Genomic DNA, 24013 nt, shown 5'->3' with positions numbered 1-24013 from the left:
CTCGAAGTCATTCAGCCTGCATGGAAACTGTGATGTCATGTCAAACATGAAAGACTGAAGGGAGGATGTGTGTGAGACATTTCAAATCTCCATCGCACTTGAGCAGCTGCTGAACAGGTCTATAGGCTAAACCTACAGAGAGAAGCCGCTGATGGAGAGCTGCAGGAATTGTCTGCTTTGCTTTGCTGCATGGTCTCAGCCGAATACCCTCGGGGTAAAGTCCAGGCAAGCACAGTGAGGATTTTTCCCCTCAAATCCCTCAGCACCAGAGCAGAAACCATATTCACTTCAATAGACGATGCATAATATGAGGAAGAATAAACAGGAGGAGATGAAGCTGCTCATTAAAGAGCTTTTTTAAACTCACTTGCCTCTACAATCTCCCCTATGGCCTTTAGTACGTTTATTAGAAACTTAAGGTGAGAGGCAGTTTTAAGAGAGCAATAATTATGAAGATGAAGAGCAGAGATCTTCTTTTTTCCCTGCTTTATGCCCCCTGAGGATTAAAAAGGTCATAAAAGACAGCTTTCTAATCAATCCTTATTACACCTTCTTAAAACAAAGAATCAAAAGCAATTTGTGATATGGAAACTCAAATTTATTCATCCATCGATCTAGGGTTACAGATCAGAAATGTGGTAAATATATCACAGCATCTGCTTTCAGGTTTTAAATAACATTTTATGAGATAAATTGTCCAAATATAGGTGTTCCATTGTCATTCAGAGTAACAGAGATTTATGTAAAAATGAACTCATTCTGGCCTGAGTATGTATTCGAATATGTAAAAACAGAAGTGATTATACACAATTTTATTATATTTTAAAAATTATTAAATATGTCGTACTGATAAAAGATGAGTTTAGCCTGGTTTGAAGGACACTGGCAAAGTGTTATGTTTTTATTAAACGAATTCTAATCTACAAATGCTTGAAACTTCTTTTTTTGTGATCTATAAATGAATAGGAATCACAGAATATTTTGTATGTCCTTTATCTATCCTTTATATTTTTATTCTTTTTCATATGTAAAGATATTTGCGTATTGCTCTACATCTTGTGTGCATTAAGCAGTGTGTAAGTGAGGTGCACAACTAATGTGCTCTGCGCTGGACAATAGACAGGCTTTGTTTGAAGAAGATTTTATTCTCTCAGTGAGTAGTATTTTCTAAGTGTAAAGCAGTTAATTTTCTCTTCACAAAATGTATGTAGTGTTTGCAGCAAACATGCCAGCGTGTGTTAAAAATACTGTGTAAGATGAGTATGCCTGCACAGAAGCAACACTAGGAGAAGGCTGAGTGACTGATTGTGTAGAATAACTGAATATGTAAAGCACTGATTATATATATATGAAGCTATATGTGTCAGAAGTTGGAATGAGTAACATATTATCAAGTTATTATCCTATCATAACAATGTATGTAAACACTTAGTTCCTTTGCATAAGTTGCATCTATACTTTGCTGACATAGACCTGTAACATCTCTGTTGACATGAGCTAGTGGGCTGAGAGCCAAGAATAGCAGGACCCCTTAGACTAGAAAACCTATTCAAAAATGGTCAAGAGTTAAAAAGAGACACAAAGGGGTGTGTCATAAAAACATGTATAAAGATTTTGAAAACACACAGAAAGTTTAGAAGGAGCAGGAGGAGAATGCTATGAGGTCTGCTCTGCTCTTTCTCGGCTTTATTATGGAGAATAAAGTCTATTGTCTGATATTCAAAACCTCCTGTCTGATAATTTCTAATTGATGAGATGTCGAATTAACGACATGTTCTGGTCTATTTTTTTATTTCTGGTCTGGTTTGTTCAATGCACCAGCAACACACCTCAACACACCTCCATTTTTAGACCAGAACTCCTAAGGGCGCACATATGAGCGCAAATGCATTTGCTATTTAAACAGCGTGGCGCAAAACGTCAAAACAACTCTTGCGCAAGGCTGAAACGAGCAAACAACCATTGCGTCGCGCCTTGCACCACACTGCGCTGGGTGTATGATAGGGTCCCTAATGTCACATCGCTCATCACAATCAGTTCCAACCAATAGCTACTAGGCACAAGGAATATATAAGTTGTCCATTCATTTGGTTGCAGATACTGACACAGACGTTCCCCCACTATTCTCCCCACCCCCGCCAGGTTGGCCTTGTCCAGGGGGGTAGGCTCTGTCTCCGCCCTCATCCTCGGCAGTCATTGCTGGATCAAAAAGGTTCCGATTCAAGCTATGAACGGGGCCTCCGCCAAAGAAATCCTATGTTATATTTACTTTAATTATACTTTTGTCACATAATACTTATCAAATAAATGCAATTTAATATTATATTTATCTTTCTGGTCTTTTTGGTAGAACTCATATTTCTGCTGTCCTGTATGATGATCAGTACGATGATCCACTCTGAAGCCTAAATTCAGTGTAACATTTGAACTGATTAACTTAGGGGTTTTATGTGTGTGCTGTGTGTGTGTGTGTGTGTGTGTGTGTGTGTGTGTGTGTGTGTGTGTGTGTGTGTGTGTGTGTGTGTGTGTGTGTGTGTGTGTTTGTTTTCATTATTCTATTTAGAGAAAAGAGCATAAACATCTGCCATTATTCAGCCATAACAATAATTTTAACCTACTGTGATTACCTAAAAATGATCAGTCAAACTATTTTTTGCAAATGAAAACAAGTGATTGCCACAAATAACTATAGAGAATGTTATTACAAAAATCTGCATCAAGTTGCAGTGAACTTTGCAATAATTAGTAATACCCTTACAAATATTGCTGGCTGTTAAGATAAAAGACATTAAAGTGAATTTGCTCACAGATGTAAAAAGAATAAGGGATTTTTCTGGATTATCTTGATCCGGTTCCTGATTAAACTGAGAGGGAAAAAAATCTTTGAAAAGATATTTTTGTGAGAAGGCTGCATTCATCTCAACCGCTAGCTCACAGTTCCTCAGCATGACTAATTAAGCCAGGAAACACAAATTAATTGGACAAAAATAGCATAACACATTTTGTAAGCATAAGATTTACCGCATGTTTGTTAGACGCATGGTTAAGACGGGAAGCCAAACTTAATTTACAATATGTTCATTTCCATAAAGTCTTAATAAAGGTTAGTGCATACAATTTTAAAGAAATATTTAGATTCTGAGGACCTGTTGATGGAATAAATCTGTATCTATATATTGTAAAGGAGCTAGATTGATATTACTTTTCTCATACATCACTATTGTACATGATCTATATCATTACAATTAAATGCATACTATTATTATAATTCAATATTATTACAAACAGACTCATTAACACATTCATATTTTGATTCTGAGGATAGGTTGTGGATTAAATCTGTGTTTATTAAAAAGACTCTCAATCCTGGTGTCATGAGGTTTGAGCTCAGAAACTGCAGCATTACAGATTCACTCAGTGTCTTGTTTGACTGGACTCTATTTCACTGAAGATAACTGGAAAAACCAGAGTCCATTCTCATTCCTCCCTCTGTCCTGCTCTATTTCCTTTCCTCTGGGATACACTACAGCACAAACTGAAATAATGCAAAGAAACAGGGCAGAGAAAGCATTTTTTCCAAAGGTAAATGTTACCTTTCTGGAGAGGACCATTGTGGAGAGAATCATGTATCGTTAGCTACCAATTAAATTACTCTTAAATTAGTTATTAAATTCATAAATAAAAACAAATTTAGGATTCGATGGAGACTATTTTAGAATTTGACTTGCGCAATATTATGCTTATTATAAAAAAAAAACTGTCCACTGAATGTAGACCATACAAAAAGACCATTGAATGTACGAAGTCCACTGAATGTACATTGAATGCAACAGTAACACTGATTGACATGTTTTTTGACTGGCGTTTTCACTACAACAGAAAATACTGAAATTAGTAATAATATTGAGTTCCCAAAAAAAGTTAGAGTTTGTTATGCCTAAATAACAGTAGCAGTGTTTGCAATGGATTAAAAATAGTATTAGCAAGTATCACACTATTGATTAGTGATGTCAACCAACCAGGAGTCTATTCACAAAACATCTAATAATATTAAGATTGCCTTACTGAAGTGAACTGAAACATATTGAAATAAAGTTCATTGACGCTTCCACGCTTCCAAATGTGATGTTGAATGCTGGACGCAAGTGGAGCAACAGTTAAAGGCTACAGAGATCACAAAGCCCAGTGTTTTCAGTGATTCTGTACATCAGATGCAGTCCAGCATGAAGTGATGCCAAATAACAACTTCCTGACAGTAAACTGAAGTACCATTCTATTTCTGATGTACTCAAAGCCCTCACACTACTTCTGACGTGAAGGGGAAATCAATTTGCTATGGTCACTTTGACAAGTTTATTGTAGACAGCTTCAAATTAAACCACTTTAATTAAAATGACTGTCAAAACACACCATTGCAAAGACCCTATGAGCTCTAAACAAAGCAACACGGGCTCATGGCAAATGATGCTTCATGCTTTGGCTTACAATTTTGGTAAATCGCAAAAACATCTAGGTAAAATGAATGCTACGGTGCAGTAAATTGCCAACAACTTTCCTTTTTTAATTTTTCACACTAATGATATTTACAGGGACATATTATCAATGAATAAAGGATTGTTTTTGTGCAGTTCTTTGCACAACGCCACATAATTACCACAAACTAAATTATGTCTAAGATTTGTAATTGAACATATTTGTCTCACCTTTATAAAGCACGGTTCCAAAAAATAGATGAAAGCAATGTAAAATGAAATTGAAACTATATGGTAGCAGTGCACTTAAAAACACTATTGGTTGAGTTTACTGGAGGGTCTGTAGTAATAGCCTGGTGGTATATGGTACGGTACGTGTCGGTACGCTTTTATGGCCCTTTTTTACTGTCAAAAGGTACCAAAAAGTAAACCATACCGTACCACTTTTTGGGTGCCCTTTCCAAAGGGGACCTAGAACAACGAAAGGGTACCAAAAGGCAGAGCCAGACATGCAGCTCAACGCTATAGGTTTACAGAATATTGTCACAAGCAGTTTCACTTTCTCTAGAGGGCTTGCAATCGCTCGCCGTTGTCTATATTTGATATATCGAACTTCTTGAGCTGATGATAATAACGTGCGCGTGATTGTTTAAGTGCTTCTGACATCTGATCCTTTCAGAAACGAACAAACGTGAGAGTGAAGCATGAAAATCAGAGGAGAAGCCCGAAAAAAAAGAAGCAAATGATTCTTTCAGCAACCTAAAACATGAACAAACTGCCATTATCTAAACTGTTATTATCTTCGCCTTTTGGACTATTATGAACTCGAAATGATGGAATTACTTTTAACAAGATGCTAACGCTAAAGGTGAAGAATAAAGATGATATGTTTGTACTGATGTTTGTACTGAATGGAAATGTTTCGTATCATTTATGAACCCAAAAAAAAGGCCTTAATGTATGTTTTGGGAGTTTTTTATTTGTAATTGGTAACATTATAGAGACTGTTAGTCTCTGTTTGTGTTCATAAATGTTTTATTTATTTATTTTATTTTATATAATCACAGACATTACAGTTGGATATTTCATATTATCATTGATCTGCAGATAAAATCAAATTCTAATCATAGAAAGGTTTTTAATAAACATTTATTTATACATAAGTATTTATGTATAGAAAGCATTTGCTTCTTATATGTGTAATCGATATGTGTTAACTTCAAGCAAGAAAGACGTCGACTGAAACATTCTGTCATACACCACACCCACCAAAAAGGTATCATTGGTACCCTTTGGCAGAGGAACAAGCCTGATAAAGGAGACTCGTACCGAACTGTACTGTAGCATACTGTACCACTCAGTGGAAACAGGCTTTCACTATGTGATCTGGACGAAAGATCCTGCCTAAATTATCTGTATCTGAAAAATACAAAGCAAAAATGTATCCCTAAAAGTAACTATTTTATATTAACAAAAATCGAAACATCGACCTCTAATGAATTTGTCATCTAAAACATGCCGATAGCAACGTATTTGATATTTTGCAAAGAATATGTAGTCTGAGGCATGTATTTCAAATAAATGAGCCTGGGCTGAAATAACTCCCACGTTAATCTAAAAACACAATGACGTTCACGTACAAATTTGCACCTTGTTTCATCATCAACCTCAATTATATTTTACTTTTTTTAATTTACCTCACCAGTGGCTCTACTGTCTCTCTTTTACATAAGCTGTGAATAGACAAGCTCTCTCCACCAGTGTTGGTGAAGGCGTGAGGTGATTTGAGCTTGCAATTCAGCTCTAAGAAACTAAAAGCCTCCTCAGTTTTGAAATGCATGCAAAGTGAATTATTCAATGGTAAAGGATCACACGCTCTGACACACAATGTCTCCCTCCCCCTCACTTCTTTTCGTCTATGATTCAGATAATGGAAAGATGCATGAACGCTCAACTCTTGAAATGAAAATCAATGGCTCGCTATTAGGTACAAAATGTGCACTGGTCCTGACATCAAACCGCATCGCTAATCAGCCTGTTCAGTCAAGCCTCCTGGTGTTTTTTCTCTCATGCTCACTTGCTCTGCTATTTTCCTCTCTCCTTTTCTCTCCTACTTGTTTGTCTGTCTCTTTCGAAAATCCTGCACCTTTTAGTCTTTTCACTTCTTGTTTCTTCTTCTTTGAGCTCCTTGTTCTTAATTAGCTTCATGCCTACAGTACATTCCATCCTCAGCAATGCCTCATATACTGCCACATTAAGACACTTTCCATCATTAATACAACACGTTAAAGCATAAAGTTGAAGGATACCAGTGTGACGCCAATCTTCCAGAGCTTTTCAGCTAATTAAGCTTAAATAAAACAGCTCGTTTTGATTTACTGCAGCAATCTGGGGTGATTTAATGTGGCCATTACTTCTGTGCTCTTCTCTTTCTAGACCATATGGTCTCACAGTGTGTGCTTTCTCCTGCAGCACCTCAAACATCTCACACTTTTCTAGGTGACCTCGTTCACTTCTAAGTCCTAACACAGCCTCATACAATCTTCCGTTTTCTTTGCCATTTAGTCTAAATGGTCAAAAGAAAGGGTGACATCTTTTACAAATGTTAATGGCAGGGGGAAGTAGGAAAGCACAGCAGTTTACAAATATTTAGATTGTACAAGTTGGTTAAATGTAAAATGCTAGCCTGTTTTGGAATCTATTTTGAAACAAGTAACCAAACGTGTTATTTTAATTGTCTGTAAACTGATTCCATGTGTTCTCAATTGATGTCACAAATTTAGCGGAGAGAGCAATGCTAATTGCAAATAACCAATTAAAATTCAACTAAACAAATAATTATGTATGGCTAGCACAGATAAATTAATAGATTTATTAACTTTTAAAACTGGAGAAGAAGAGTGTTCACATTTCCCTTGTCCCCGTATTTAATTGAAAGTGCCTCTAAACAAACAAAACTTCACGCTGGGTGGTTCTGGTAAATATTTTGACATGGATAGGTACAGTAATGTGCATTTAACTTCAATCATCATCAAAACAACAAAAAAACTTTTCTGTGCAAACCACAATTAGTCTGCTGAACATAAAACTAAAATTTTGAAAGGTATTTGGAAACCTCTGGGATTATACATCAAGAAACACAAATTCATTGTCATTTACAGTCTATTCATTCTTCAGGCATATTACATTTAACTCAAATTAATTGTCATATTAAATCGTTATACTTTTTGCACCATCTTTTCAAACCACTTTGTCAGCAAGAGGCTTGCTGTAAAGAAGTGAACATTATACAAAGGGGTCTTATCATGCAAAGTAACTTCTATTTAAAATACTTTGAATGTTTTATGTTTTGTTACAGACATACAGTCATCCTGCAACTGTTTTGCAGCATGTGTGCCTAACCCTATAACTGCCAAAAATAGGGAAAAAAAATAGTTTTACTCTCTGATAGTCAAAGCAAGTAAAAAAAAATCTATGTTAAATATGCATTAAAAACATTCAGGAAACAGTGTTTTATGTAAATTCGTACCACACATATGGACATAATTTTCTCAAAAAGTACATCATATCAAAGGATGATACTTAGATTTTCATTGTAAATAAGTTCCAATAAGCCCAAATAGCAAAGAGAAATAAGCAATGCATGTAAAAAACAACCACCTTGGGCCTTAAGAGGATGGCCACTTAAGAGCTAAAAAGTGCTGTCCATGTATTTGGACACTCAAGCCCTAGGAGGTTAAAAGCTCTTTGAACTCTAATGTTTGTACACAGTTTGTGTAAACAATCACTAAAAATGCACCCAAATCTTACATTACATTACATCTTTTGCATTAAACACTACATGAAAAGTAAAATTTGAAAAATCATCATAAGCCCCACCAATGAATGCTGATGATTTGCCCTATTAACATAGACTTTGCTTTGTGCTTGACCCCAAAGTACCTTCTAGAAGCTGCTCTATATACTTTTTAATACTTTTTTTCCCCAAAATAACTGCCATTATCAGGATGGGAGTTTCTGGTGGAGAATCCATTCTTTGGGTGACATGGGGGCTCAGTGGTTAGCACTGTCACCTCACAGCAAAAAGGTCGCTGGTTCGAGTCTCAGCTGAGTCAGTTGGCAATTCTGTGTGGAGTTTGCATGTTCTCCCCATGTTCCCGTGGGTTTCCTCCAGATATGGGTGAACTGAATAAACTAAATTGGCCATAGTGTATGAGTGTGAATGAGTGTGTATGGCTGTTTCCCAGTACTGCGTTGCAGCTGGAAAGGCATCCGCTGTGTAAAACAAATGCAGGATAAGTTGTCGGTTCATTCCTCTGTGGCGGCCTGTGGAGATGAATAAAGGGACTAAGCTGAAGGAAAACGAGTGAATGAATTAATTCTTTTAAACATGAGGGGTGGACTGAACTCCCTTTCTTTAAAAATAATATGCTATACAGAAAAAGCACTTTTAAAATTGTTTGTACCCTGTCGAGACATTACAATATATATGTATCATAAATGTCACTTTTGCAGATTTAAATTTTCAAAATTGAATTTAATGCAATTTAAAAGTGTACATATACTGTATAAAGCCACCCATACATCATGAGCTACTGACAATGTCTGTTATTACATTGTCATCAAACTGTTAATTGACAGATCTTTTTTTTAAACTCTGGCAACTGCATTTGTGTGTTTCTTGGCTGTTTCATTATATCTGTGCAATATTTGTTCACAATCCATTCTAGTATCAAAACAGCATCTAATGTGAAATTTAAACATTTATTCTTGGCAGCATGAAGCATGTGCTTTAAAATGGCTGAAAAGCTGAACAGATAACCAAAAAAAAAAAAAGAAAAAAAAAAGATTAGACTGACTATAGACAGAGATTGCTGCAATTTGGTGCTTCATTGGGCCATTGAAGAGAATGATCTTATCAAATGAGATCTGCTGGTCATGATGAGACAAACCCCCATCAGTATAATGAGAAAGCGACTCCTATTTCGTGTCTGAGACGCTGATGCAATGTGAAAAGACAGAGCTGAGGTTTTGTAATGGATATGAAGGAGGCTTATAGGAGAAGTGTGCATGTCCCAGAAATAACTATGCTCCAGTATGATTATGCTGTTAAATGCACGAAGGAGTAATAGGAAAGGGTGGAAACTGTATTTTATAGTCTATGCATACAGTAAGTGTATTGCATTCATGCAAACAGCAGATGTGGTGATACAGCAGCCACTTTATGATCTCTTGAATACACAGTTTTATATGAAAAAGTATTAGGGGACAAGCATTCATTATTTAAACATTTTTATTGCTTTGTTATAGGTTATGTGTGATCTATTTGTGTAGTGCAAGACATACATTTCAGTTTTCACTCATAAGCATTCACAGAAAATGAGCAATGAGCAATGTTTGCATATTACCAGGCCCATATTTTAGAACATTTCTCCACCTTTATATTCTTCAAAACAAAACTAGAAAAATATAATCCTTTATACCAGGGGTATCCAAACTCGGTCCTGGAGGGCTGGTGTCCTGAAGATTTAAGCTCCAACTTGCCACAACACACCTGCAAGGATGTTTCTAAAAAGCTTAGTAGGAGCTTGATTAGCTAGCCCCGGTGTGTCAGATTGTGGTTTGAACTAAACTTTGCAGGATACCGGCCCTCCAGGACAGAGTGTGGACACCCCTGCTTTATACAAAAGGCTATGCTTACGGGCACCTATTTTCATAAATCGAGGAAATTTAATCTGATTGCAGATCTGATATATATCCTAAACATTTTAATCTAATTCAAGTATATGTTGGTATGTGCAATATATACTGTAGATGTTCAGAACAAACCTTCTGCACTTCATAACACAGGCACAACAACACACATAATTGTGCAATGTGCACATGGCAAAAGTATTTTTGAATCCCTGTTGATTGGATTACTTCAGGTCTACACCTCTTCTTCAAATTCAACTAAAACATTTTTCAGATTAAGCTCAGTCAGTTTGATTGCATGTAAACATACAGTAGCCAAATAATGAATACATTTAATCCTATCATAAAAGGTTAGTTCACTTCAAAATCGATAAAAAAGAATTGTCGTTATTTACTTACCGCAATACTGTTTTAAACTCATAGCATTTAATTTATCTTCAGAACACAAATGAAGATTTTTTTTTTTTTATTCAAATCTTATTTGATTTCTGTCCCTCCACTGAAGGTCTTTTTACCCAAAATTATATATAAAAAAAAAAACATCTAGTTTGCATGTCATTTTAAACTAAAATACACTTAAATGTACTGTTTTAATAAAAAGTGAATGTAAATAAAGCAGTTAATTTGCAGTCAAAACTGTTAACATTGCCATAATTGGATGTGTGATACTTCACATATTTGGTTTAAATAATTGATAATACTTATTTCTTGACAGTTTGATTACCAGTTACACATTTTGATCTATCTGTTATAATTCTCACAATATTCAAGTGTTCATTTTATTCATTTTACCACCAGTGTTATTATAGTAGTCATCAGTATATGTTAGTTGTACAATAACAGAAATGTGCATTGTTGAATTCATTTGATAAAACACAATTTACAGGTTTGACTAAATTGCTTTAGCTTAATCTGCTTTCCAAGAATGAAATATCTCTAAGATTTTACAAAAATGTCTTTAATTTTATTGCAGAGTTTAACAAAAATTATTTGTGTTTGGAACAACCTAAAGGTGAGAATATTTGAGGGAAGTTTCAATTTGGGATTAGGGATGCTCTTTCAGGTTAATTTTGCCAACAGACAACCGCCTCTCGTTTTAATTTTAACGGTTGACTGGTCAGATTAATATTAAATTATTATTTAATAAAATAAACAATTGACATGTCTACTTTGTGTCTGACACAATAAATATAGCATTTTAAAAAACTGATTTATTTTAACATGTGAACAACAGCATACAGTACATCAGAACAACAGCACATCTTCAAGCACCTGCAATATTAGAAAAACAGAATAAACTAAATAAAAAGAATAAAATAAATAGTCCTGCCCTAGATATTTTTCATCAAGACAAAACGTCAAAATTCAGACAAAAACATGGACTGAATGCTTTTTAAGAACAGGTATATGCTGTTTGTCCAATCATATGCCTTTTTTTCTTTCATCAAATAAAAATAGCAGGCTACCTCATATCAACCACTTCACAGAAAATATGGATTTAATAAATAGAAACCCCAGCTCTGCTTTCATTTGATTGAAGAATGAAAAAGAATGCAAAATGCTCACGGCCGTTAGTCAACCATTAAAAAGATGCCTCTCTCAACGCAAAAAGCGTGTTCGTCGTGGTTGGCCCCTGATGCAGCCAAACTTTAAAAATATATATAATAATATTTTTTTATATAATTTAACTAATACCATTAATCAGTTAAAATGGGCCTTTTCAGTTAACGGTTAATCGGTTATTATGAGCATCCCTATTTGGGGTGCAAGAAAACAACTCATGATGCAGCCTCCTGCGCCTTCCTAAAACCACCAGTTTCATAGAGAAACATTCTCTTTGAAAGACCTAAACGTATCATTAAATCTATTAATAAATAAAACCCCAGATGGAAAGTTTAATAAGTCAAATATAAGTCCCTTATGTGGTAGAATATAAATAGCGGAGAAGCTCAGCAAATAGGAAATACACTGGCATCTGCAAAGATCTTCAAAAGTTCACACTTAGCTGATGATTGGTAATAAGCTAGTTTGGCATGCTGTCCCGGGAGAGAGCCCTGAGCTCATGAGATCCTCGAGCCCGGGGCTCCCTCCCGTTTGCAGGGCGAGAGGGGCGTTTGAGCTCAGGTAGATCTCAAGAACTGGGCCACTGGGACGCCGTGCTGCCCTATAGAGGAAAAAGACGATGAGAGGGGGTAGAAGGGGGGATTCTTCAAGACGAAGATGACTAATAGTAAGATGCCTGGTTATTTATAGTGAGTTAGGAATCGTCTGATTGGTGTTTCGTACATTAGCTTGACTCGGGGCCAGCCTTGTCAATCATAAGCTGTGATCCTCGCGAAATTAGTTTATAATTAAACTTCACATAGTGCAAAGCTTTGACTTACATGTAAAGATGATTTAAGTTGCACTACAGTAAATAAAAACAACACAAACTGCTTTAAAAAACTGCATCGGGGTTTACGTATCCCTGGTTGAAAATAACTGTTTGAGACATCATTTAATTGCCACGAAATTGCCTGCCACAAAGCATTCAGCAAACTCTTTCTCCATCAATCAGTCTCCTTTTCTTTTAGATTTGCCATTATAATGGTGAAATACAAGCAACAGAAAGGAAATCTGTACACATCAGAACAAGACAGTCAGTCCACTGAGGCTTTCATCCGCTACAAAAAGTGCTTTAACCAACGCGAGCGCAAAACATTCACATCAGCAGCCGTTAACAACAAGTTTCTAGCTGGACTCCTGCAGATAAAATCAATGGTTTAGAGACAGGCACTCCTGCAGAGCTGATGTAAAAGTGGGCAATTTTGCAGCAAGCGTCTACTTTGAACCTCGTCTGTCCATCACAGTCAACATCAGGTTGCGCACCTAAAACAGTGAGCAAGAGCACTGCAAAAATAAACCATAACAATGCACAGCGCTAAGTAGAGTTTAAATGTTGTTTGTTTTATATTACATAAAATGAGGAAGCACAGATTTGTGTGGGGAAAAAATGAGTCACTACATCAGGTATGTAAACAGAAGGACACATCCGGTTAAATTATGTATGTGCTTTGTCTTAGCCAGCGTCTGTGAGCTTGTTGAAGATAAAATAATAACTGCTCATGCATAAACAATAGCAGGGTTTATTCTGATTCAAATGAATAGTCTGTTTGAGAGAGTACAATGAATACAGCTGGAGAGAGACCTGAAAGGTGTATTCAGCTGCGCACCCTGGATAAGAAAGGTAAGGTTGGGCTATGAGATGTTAAATAGATTGGACAGAATTGTGTAATCTACTCAATAAAGCAGAATATGATAAATAGTTTATTAATAAATCAAAAGGATATATAATAATAAACAGATTTAAACGGTGATATGGACTAATGCCTGTTTCAATGAAATACTTTTAAAATCACATTAATTAGATGTGCATTTGATGTTTACACTTCAACCAAACAACTAAAATGAAATCCAAAACAGCTGAAGTAAAGATTTACAGGATGAGAATGACATTTGAACAAATTATTAAAGAAACCAGTGTATTTTTGTCCTTGAAGTTCCACGCAAGTGCAAATGCCCACTGGACCAAGCAACAACTCAACTTTTTTCCACAATACTTTTATGAGCATTGCTTATTTGTCAATAAAAACTGGATTATATAAACTTATCTCTCTTCAAATTAAGTTTATTTATTAGCTAATGTCGAGAGTATTACATGTTTATGTTCACAGCTGGTCCCACATCTGCTCCTGATTGATTCACCAAAGAGATGATTCCTAACTCGCTATAAATAACCAGATTTTCTTATCTCAGTATCTTCATCTTGAAGAATCCCCCCTCACTCTACCAACCACTAATTAAGGCTTATTAAAAGCAGGTTTAAACATTTTGAAACCTATTTTAATAGCTCAATATTGTTACCCCCCTTAAGCAATATATATTTTTGATTGTCTGCAGAAGAAACTACTGTTATACAATGTCTTGCCTAATTACACTAATTAAGCTTTTGAATGTAACTTTAAGCTAAATAGTAGTGTCTTGAAAAATATCTAGTAAAATATAATGCACTGTCATCATAGCAAAGATAAACGAAATAAGTTATTAAATCTGTAATGTTTAAACTGTGTTTTAAGCATCTTCACTGTAAGAAAAACTTCAGCTAGAAAAGTCCTTCAGTCAAGAGCAGTGAGTGATTTTCTCCTTTTGTTGTTTGATTAATAATAAAAACAGACAGCAGCAGGGATATTGCGCGCTGTCTCTTTAAGAATAGTGCGACTCTGATATGGTTTCTCTTTCACGTGGCTTTTGATTCTCAACTTGTTTGTTTATTACACAAATGAGGGTTAATATGGATAATCACTAAACACCGCGCTCTGACACAAATGTGCATTTTACCATTAAAGCGCTCACATTAAGATGGCGTTAGATTACACTCACACGGCATGGGCTCTTTGGCGATTTTAAAAATATGACGGATGCGCAACCCGTGCTGCAAAAGTTACATTACAGTACATGCTTTTAGTCATTTTTACGTGGAACTGAGCTTTGCAGAGCAATAAATGAGTACAACTGGAAAAGGGGCGGTATATACTGGAATAATCGTTTATCTCGATTAATGGTTTTTCAAAATCGTTAGAAGCCAAAAATCGAAATCGAAGCCAGATTTCCGATTAATTGCACAGCCCTAGTCTCTGGTTAAAATCCTTCTTAAACCAGTTGACATTTCGGTTCGGAGTTTGCTCGTTCTCCCCATGCTCATGTGGGTTTTCCGTTAACCATCCTATCTGTCATTAGCCAGAAATAAGTTGGGGGAGTTCATCAAGATTTATCTGAGCTCAAACTCCGCTCTGCAAACAAGAGGGAGCCCAGGGCTCGAGGATCTCATAAGCTCAGGGCTTTCTCCCGGGACAGCATACCAAACAAGCTTTGACAATTGAAAAGCATGACAATTTTTATTATTGTGTAAAACTGGATAAAAATATGCCTCGTTTCAGAGCATGCAAAAAAAACAAAATAAAAATGTCATATGATCAGTCAAACAATATGGGACTTTGGATGCAGCATGAGAACAATCTGTGGCATGGGAATGAATGTACAACACGGACATCATAAATATAAACTTGCAAAGTCTAAACTAAAAACAATGTTTGCAGCACAAATTTACAGCTCCATGTAGTGTAGATGCAGAAAACCCCAATCTGACACGCAGAGCTCATTTAAGCTTTTTACAATGCAATTCAATGTGATTTTCCTCTTGATTTTTTAAAATATATGCACAGCTATAGCACTCTTTGATCATCACTGAACTTCAAATGATAAATAAAAGCTGTCACGATCAATAGAAAATTTAAACAAACATTCCTTTTAAATAAAAGTCTGTTTACTTTCAGTTTATGCTCTGCTTTCGATGAACGTCAGTGATATGTACACTAAATATCACATTGCTTCTAGTGAATATGACACCTGATCTTTCCTGCCTGGCAAACCTAATGAAAAAAATCTAATGCCGGTGCCAAAAACAAACAAATGTAAAATTTAAAAAAAACAAAAATAAATTCAGCCATTATTTAGTCATTTACTCAACACCAAATGCAGATATATTGATATTAGATATGTAAGGAGAGACAGAGAAATACAGTAGTACAGCACAATGATTAAATGTGAACTGTCTGTGATGTAATCACAAGTGGCGAGTGGGCTCAGTGAATTTGAAGTGTGCACTGACCTTCTCTAACCACCTAGTAATGATTAAACTATCGCCATAAAACTATAAGTGAAGGATTGAGAGCAAATGAAGAGGCTGGAGGTCACCCGGAAAGGTCACAAGGCAAACAAAGACAGAAAGATTAAAAATTGCCACTGCTTAGCATCAAAACTGTGTCAACTGTATGGTCCTACATTTAGACAATGCTAATTTTTAAGTAATTTTTTTTGTTTATTCTCTTATTCACTACGAGTCGCTCATTCTCCTTCCCTGACTGTGTATACAGTGAAAATACATCCTTCCTTTTAACCTAAAAGTTTACAATTGGAGCCAGACAGAAATTTTGTAATGCTTTTTGTTTTCAGCACTGAAAAAAACAACCTTACAAAGGTGAGAAGAGGCTAACAATAATGTGGGAGTCTCAATCAAGACAGAGAGCAAAATGTAATTGAATTTCTGCTTAGAATGTGCACACATGAAGAGATTCTATAGGTAGATTTATAGGTGTCTTATTTGTAATTCAAACAAGACAGAGATACAAACTCGTGCAAATCACAGAAACAAAACAATTTGGTAATAGATTGATATACAGTTATGTCATCCTGTACAGTCAAATACTTGGGTGTTATACTGTATTAGACAGCAACTTTTCTTTTGAAGACTTCACAAAATTATTACAAAAATTTACAGAAACTGCCTTGTAAACATCAGTTTCTGCTTTATGACATGAAGCCTGGATGATTGCAATTCTCTTTTATATGGTTGTCTTGCATTTCCCTAAGTTCAGGTCAAGAAAATATTCACATCACTTCAATTTTATATGCTATGCACTATGATTTTTATAGTTCTGTCATTTAAATGACAAAAAAGTGCTACTTAAAACAGTGCAGAGCTCTAAAAGTTGAACTCTTTTGCATTTTATTTCAGGCTAAGACTACAGGAGTTTTAACCTCAATTATACCAGATTTTCACCTCCCAAAAAATCGGAGATAAAATCTAGTCGAGGACCCCGATTGATTAGTTCCAATTTTTCAGCACAGCCTTGTTAGTTTCAAGCAAGTCTATCACGTTCTGTAAGGTGAGAAAATTTAAAACTCTCAGTACTTAAGAGGGCAAAGTCTAAAACTCTGGAATGATCTTTCTCAAAATATGTTTAGAGCTTGATTAAATATTCACCTTTAGACACGTATGGCTGTGTATACAGCCATATAAATTATCTGAAATGTTTTAAACAGCATCTGCCTTAATCTTTCCCTATGGAGGTAGAGATCATGCTATTTCCAGTTTGAAATCACTCTCTGGTTGCAAAATAAAAATTTTCCAAAATTTGTAATCATAATCACACAATGTAGCCATAGAATCACTCATGTTCATTTTAATATCATTAACACTTTCATTTAGGGACCAATTCTGACTATTATCAGTGGTTTAATGCCTGCCTTTTTTAAGATATTGTCTGTTTATTAGTAATTATAAACAGGATTGGGGGTAATGCAATTACTTTTTAAGTAATATGTAAAGTAACCCATTACTTTAAAAAAAATGGGTAATAATATTGGAGTTACTTTTTTGAAAATGTAAGGCAAGTTACTTTTTTATTTAAATTAATCAGCTTTTAAAAAATTAATTGCTGAATTAAGATTAGTCACAATGACTCACACAGTCGATGAGAGAATGTGTTTATTATTTTGACCGTATCAAAGAAAAGGGCATTGTCTCAATAGACAGTGATTTTACTTAAGACAAATAGTACAAAAGGAGCATTTAAACTTTCAATAATATGTATATATGGCATGTATAGCATATATAGGGGTCAGGACATTCTCAGATAATATTATCCAAAAATATCAATTTTTTAAACGTTTCCTAAAGGTAAATGTAGATGTAGATTTTACAGTGTGTTGTTAATTGCAGAGCTCCTCTATTTAAAAAAAAAAAAAAAAAAAAAGTTCAGAAAGAAATCAAGCCTAAGCCAGGAAATAAAAACGCTAAAGTAACGTAACGCAACACTTACTGTACTATATAAAGTAACTAAGTAACATGACTAGTTACTTTTTGGGGGAGTAACTCAATATTGTATTGCATTACTTTCAAAAGTATCTTTCCCCAACCTTGCTTATAAAGTAAATATTCAGCATGATCTTGTTCTAATCTCTAATCCTATCCAATGCAGAAACCCAACTACTACCTTAATAACTACTGTAATTAACTGTATTACTGTATTAATCAGCAGAAAATTAGGAGTTTACTGAGCTAAATTACAGTTAATGATTTAATAATAACAAGAATTGTACCTTGTACCTGAAAATGTGTGTCCCAATGTCAAATTAAATTATCTGCATGACTCCCAAGGTATTCATTTGAGGTTTTTTATGAATCACCACGGACCACATTTTCAGCTAAGAATCTTCTTCACTAACACCTTCATCTTGGATGGCCCATATATTAACAGCAAATATTTGTTTTTTTTAGTGAACTGTCCCTTTAAGAATAAGAAGGCTATTTACATAAATACAATGCTGACAGCTGAACCAGTAGGTATCTTTTCAAGTAAAGAGAGCAATCATTCAAAGAACTGTATTATGCTAATGGTAATTTAAGCTATCCACAAGCTTATTACATATACTGCTGTATTGCTTGCCCGAGGGTCTGTGCAAATAGCATTAATAGGAATCAGCGGGGCTAAATGTGATGCGTCTGGCCACGGTCGAGTGGTTTGATTCTTTGTGTGATTCCTTCATCACTTCCTCTCTTGGGGAGAGAAACCAAATTTGAAGTGAATATACAGTATAATACGTTTGAGTGCCCGTAGGTCTACGATGTTGCTGTCACACTTGAACATGCTTGAGTTAGTAGGGGAAACTGGAGAGATTGTGAAGAGAAAAAAAATACTGACCTGCTCAAATCGAGCTTCATCCTCGCAGTTTTCCAACACCCGAGAGAAGAAGGAGAGACCTGCAGGGAGAAAAAAAGGTTAGAAGGTCAATATGGTTGAGCAGAATCTCACAGCAGCAACTATCACTGGAATTACTTTCTTTCTCATCTGTATATATAGAGAGGAAAGAGACAGTTTTGGGGGTTTAATTCAATTAAATTAAATTAAATTCAATTCAATTCAATTCAAAAGTGTATATATATTTTAGTTTGGTGCACATGTACATTGATCATATCTGTTTTGACCACTACCTGACTGTGTGGAACTCCTTTAAAAACATACACATAGTAATTTAAATAAATTAATATCAATAACTTAAGTCTCAAGAGCTTTTAGTCTATGCCTTTCAAGACCTTTTAGAGTATGCTGTTTCATTTGATGCTTGAATAAAACTTCACTAGACATATAGTATAGCATACCTGCCATTAATGCTGTGCAATATGACAATATATTGTATATGCAAGTCATCTTTTCATATTATGCTCTATCATTAATATATACTGTAGTGGTGTCATAAAATTCATTGTTTATAGTAGTATATTTTCAAAACGTATATGAGTGCAATATTACATGACATTACAGGGTTACAGACAGAAACATAAGTAATAACATAATAATATGAATTGATAATAAAGGATGAATAATAATAGCATTGTAAGAAAGTTGCAATCTTGAAAGTACAACATTTTATTAAGTGATTATATTTTTATGTTGGACTGATTATCATTAGTTTTTGGAAGGTGTTTTCAATTTTTATTGTTATTTATTTAATATTTGTACATTTTAAAATGAAATTTTTGCCCTGAAGTTCTAAATGCATTAAAAAATATGATCACATACAATATGTACAAGTACATTGAACTGAGTTTACAAAAATGGTATCAGGATATGAGATGACATACTGTATTATGAAATGAGATTTTTGCCATTTCGTCCATCTAATATATGCTAGAATCTGTTTATTTAATAACAAAGTCTTAAATTACAAATAATGTGCATCTTCAGTGCATTTTCACAGGAAATTCAAAAAATAAAGGATGTTTTGTTGATCTTTATTGTGGAGGCTCAGTTCAAATGTTCATACTAGCTTTATATTACTTTTAGTATTATATAAACACACAAAGAATATCATTTTGTATCTTATGTAACTGTTATGAGACCTTCTATATATATATATATATATATATATATATATATATATATATATATATATATATATATATATATATTTAGGGATGTAACGGTATCAGAATTTCACGGTACGGTAATACCTCGGTATGAATGTCACGGTACGGTATTTATTGAATCATTTACAGGAAAAAACAAAACTTATGAAAATACTCCAAAAAACTGCCAAAAGTGTCAATGACATACAAATTAGCCATCTATCTGTAAGCTTTGAAACAGGAACTTCAATTTTAATAACAAAAAAATATTAAACCATGTAAAAAAAATAAAGTTTCAATTTAGTATTGTTGAAAACTCATCACATTCAACATTTAATCACTCACTCACTTAGATAGAGATGGGTTTAAAGGAAAATTATCATATAAATATAATCTGGTAAAAGCTGGTATCTCTGGGCATTTACAATGTCCATTGCAACAGAAAAAAAACCCCTCTCATTTGGGACTGAGGTTTCTGGGACAAGAGAGATATGACTTGGCCCAGGTTGACAGCAGTGGGTAACGTTGTGCATTGTCTTTCCCCCACTTGAGAGGACAAACCATGAGTAAGATAGAGGTCTCATGTCTGCATCAATCTGAACAGTGTGCTGACAACACCGCTAGTCAGTACGCGCGCGACAACACAGCTGATAAGAACTCGCGCGACAACACAGCTGATAAGAACTCGCGCGACAACACAGCTGATAAGAACTCGCGCGACAACACCGATATTCAGTACGCGCGCGGCGACAACACCCGCTTTAGAGTTTTCCAGCTCTTTTTCATCCCCGCTTCTAGCAGCACACTCCATTTCCGCATTACTGGATCTGTAGCGACAACAGACCGCAAGGGATGATGGTCAAGCATGGGCTGATGGGAATTGTAGTTTTCGCTACCTCCCATTCGCTTCATTCGCCTGAGCAAATTTTCTCAGAAGCACTATAGTTTTACCGAGTCATGCGACTTCGGTAATATCGAAAAAAATTTATATTGCGGTATGACGGTATTTACAATACCGTTACATCCCTAATATATATATATATATATATATATATATATATATATATATATATATATATATATATATATATATATATATATATATATATATATATAAAATATATATACGCTACTATTACCATAAAACTGCAATATACATTAAAAATAGGTGAAGATGTGAACTGTATATTGTAAATACTGCAGTTATTCAGAAATATCAGGGAAAACATGAAAATGCCTATTTTTTTGTCCTTTGTATCTTAAGGAAACCTGCATAATATTGAAAAGTGCAAGTTGACTTTCGTCAATGTGTGCTTGTAAACAAGCTAACAAGAGGGGTCAATATAAATATGTTTACATACCAACTCGCACACATATGCATGCAAACATAAACTCATTTCTTATGAAAAGTAAATATCTAGATGATCATTAGCTGTAGCCTTTTTGATTAAAATAAGTGCTTTTTCTTACTATATTCAGTATAAGTGCTTTCCATTTTTTATAATATATGCAAATGCATCACATACAGCTGAGAAAATACTTCTTTTTTATGTAATTTAATGGAATCCATTGTCTAGTGTTGACTTCATTCTGTGTTGAACAATTCAGCTAAATGTCATTCATTAATTCATTTATTTTCTTGTCAGCTTAGTCCCTTTATTAATCCTGGGTCGCCACAGCAGAATGAACCACCAACTTATCCAGCAAGTTTTTATGCAGCGGATGCCCTTCCAGCCGCAACCCATCTCTGGGAAACATCCACAAACACACACTCATACACTACGAACAATTTAGCCTTCCCAATTCACCTGTACCACATGTCTTTGGACTATTGGGGAAACAGGAACGCCCGGAGGAAACCCAAGCGATGGCAGGGAGAACATGCAAACTTCACACAGAAACGCCAACTGAGTCGAGGTTCGAACCAGCGAACTTCTTGCTGTGAGGCGACAGCACTACCTACTGTGCCACTGCCTGGCCCCGCTAAATGTCATGTCAAACAGTTTTAGAAGAGTAAAAATAGCCAAGTTGCATTATGCATCAAGATCGCAAAATACAGTCAGCACTGTTTTTAGCTCATTGCAAACTCATTGCTCAGTGCTGTTGCTCACAAAAGCTTCTCCCAAAGGTAACATTTACATGCAGTGTGATAGATAACAAAACAGCTGGAGAGGATTTTTTTTTTCTCACTTCAAAGTCAAAACATAAAGCCAAGTACTGATTAAACACATTTTGCAAACTATAGTTTTGGACACTTAAGAACAAACTAAGAGCAAACGCTAAGTATCACCAGGCTTACAGCATAAAACATTTTTCACTGGTAACCATAAAATGAGAGATGAAAGCTGGTTATGTAATATGCATAAACTTGGGAAGGTTTGATAAAAATTGATGAGCAACCTTTCGAGCAGCAAGAAAATCTCAAACAGCATTTTCAATAATTTGTAGCCTTTACAAGGACGTTAATTATTTGCATTATTTATTAGGCGGTATTTAAAATTTTTATTCCATAATTTTTTCTGATAAAACATTTAGTGGAAAATAACAGTGATTTTTTATTATTATTATTGTACTAAGATCTAGTTAGAGATACTCAATCTAAGTTATGCAACCCACAGAGAAACAGGACACAGCTCAGTGGAGCCCTTCCGCTCCAGACAGCCGAGATCGCCAAACACTGAGGTGCTGGAGATTAAGCCCAAAGTAGGAGGGAAGGAAAGGGTGGAAAGAGAGCTAATAGTCATTGCCCTCATAGAAAAGGAGGAAAAACATGACAAAGCAAATTACTTAAATCCCTTGAAGTGTCTCAATCAAATTACTGGACTGGGGAGTTTATGAAAGCATACACAGAATATCATGCTAAATTTGCATCTTTCAGAGTATTACATAATACCATTCTCTAAATACTGTTTGAAAAAAATGCAATACTAGAAGATATTTAGTCTTTTAACACATGCTTCATATTTTTTTATTAGAAGTAATGTTGTTTGTCCTAGAACATTTCTGCACCATTTACCTCTGTAATATTCTTTTAGAGAGAGAGCATTTTATGAGAAAGAAAATGACTGTGAGATGAACACTGCGCAACTGTCCAAGGTGCTGAAAAACAAATATAACTAAAACAAAGTAATGTAAAGCCTAACGTGCATTACATTTAGCTAACATGTTGTTCAGAAAGGTGCATAAGACAAGACTTAACAATAAGACTTCAAACAAATCTGCTTTACTCTTCAATGCTTAAAACTTAATGCATTTTATACTGCAAGGGGATCCCAGTACAGCCTATTGGGATGAATATACATAGGCCTACATGCTGTACAGCTTAAATCAACGATTAATTGAATATTAGCTACAACAGTGAACATTAAATGCACTGGAAAAGAAAATCTAATGAAACCAAACGAGAAAGCAGCTCAAGTTATGTCTGTGAATATTGTTGTCATTTATTAACATGGGTATTTTTGATCTATTTTTCATCTAAAGCGATTTTTCCTGAATAAATACGTAGCAGAATAGTTACATGAACAGATTTCTACAACTTTTCATCAGAATCTCAAGTTACCACCACCGCGTATGCGTAAAATATGCTAAAACAAAATGAAACCTATTCGTGAATATGCCGAGATGCGTACAATAGAGTCGAGCACACACCCGTTCACTGTAAATGAAAAAAAGTATCGCTCTTTACCTCTGAAAGTGACTTTAGCGATTCGGTCCCCCTTCCCACGGAGCTCCGTGACAGTCTTCAGATGCACCACTAAAGCCATCTCAACTCACAATGAAAAAGAGTCAAAACACTAAAAAAATATATGATTCATCACAAAGAGCGCAGACCTCTCATGACCACCGCTGCTTAACTTGTTATAAAATCCGAACTGCTTTTATTTGCTGCATATATAAACGGGAAGAGTCATCTTCACTGTACAAGCTGCATCCTCTGTGCGCAATATCATAAAAAGGAGTAATTAAAAATTAAAGAGCTTTCATTTTCTCCCGCACATGTAGTACAGTCGTCAGATCCGATCCGAGAGTGTTTGACACTACTGTGATGCGCCGCCGC

General features: G+C 35.1%; 1 protein-coding gene across 51 annotated transcripts in view; it reads right to left on the bottom strand.

Annotated features, from left to right (window-relative positions):
• Positions 1-24013, bottom strand: part of otofa (otoferlin a) — a 145325-nt gene that overhangs the window by 112688 nt on the left and 8624 nt on the right. For 48 of the 51 annotated variants that reach the window (XM_009294734.5, XM_009294732.4, XM_073932621.1 and 45 more), the window contains exons 1-2: positions 23642-23999; positions 18749-18807 (exon numbers count right to left, since the gene is read on the bottom strand). In XM_009294734.5, coding sequence (XP_009293009.1) covers positions 18749-18807; positions 23642-23720 — 138 coding nt within the window. In that variant the 5' untranslated portion in view covers positions 23721-23999. Of the gene's footprint in view, positions 1-18748; positions 18808-23641; positions 24000-24013 lie in introns of those variants that run through there. The other 3 variants (XM_073932662.1, XM_073932663.1, NM_001030112.2) reach the window with 2 other exon arrangements.

The sequence above is a fragment of the Danio rerio genome, chromosome 20, assembly GCF_049306965.1.
Source record: "Danio rerio strain Tuebingen ecotype United States chromosome 20, GRCz12tu, whole genome shotgun sequence".
Taxonomy (NCBI): domain Eukaryota; kingdom Metazoa; phylum Chordata; class Actinopteri; order Cypriniformes; family Danionidae; genus Danio; species Danio rerio.
Note: the sequence above shows the minus strand (reverse complement) of the source record. Positions and strands in the feature narration are given on the sequence as shown.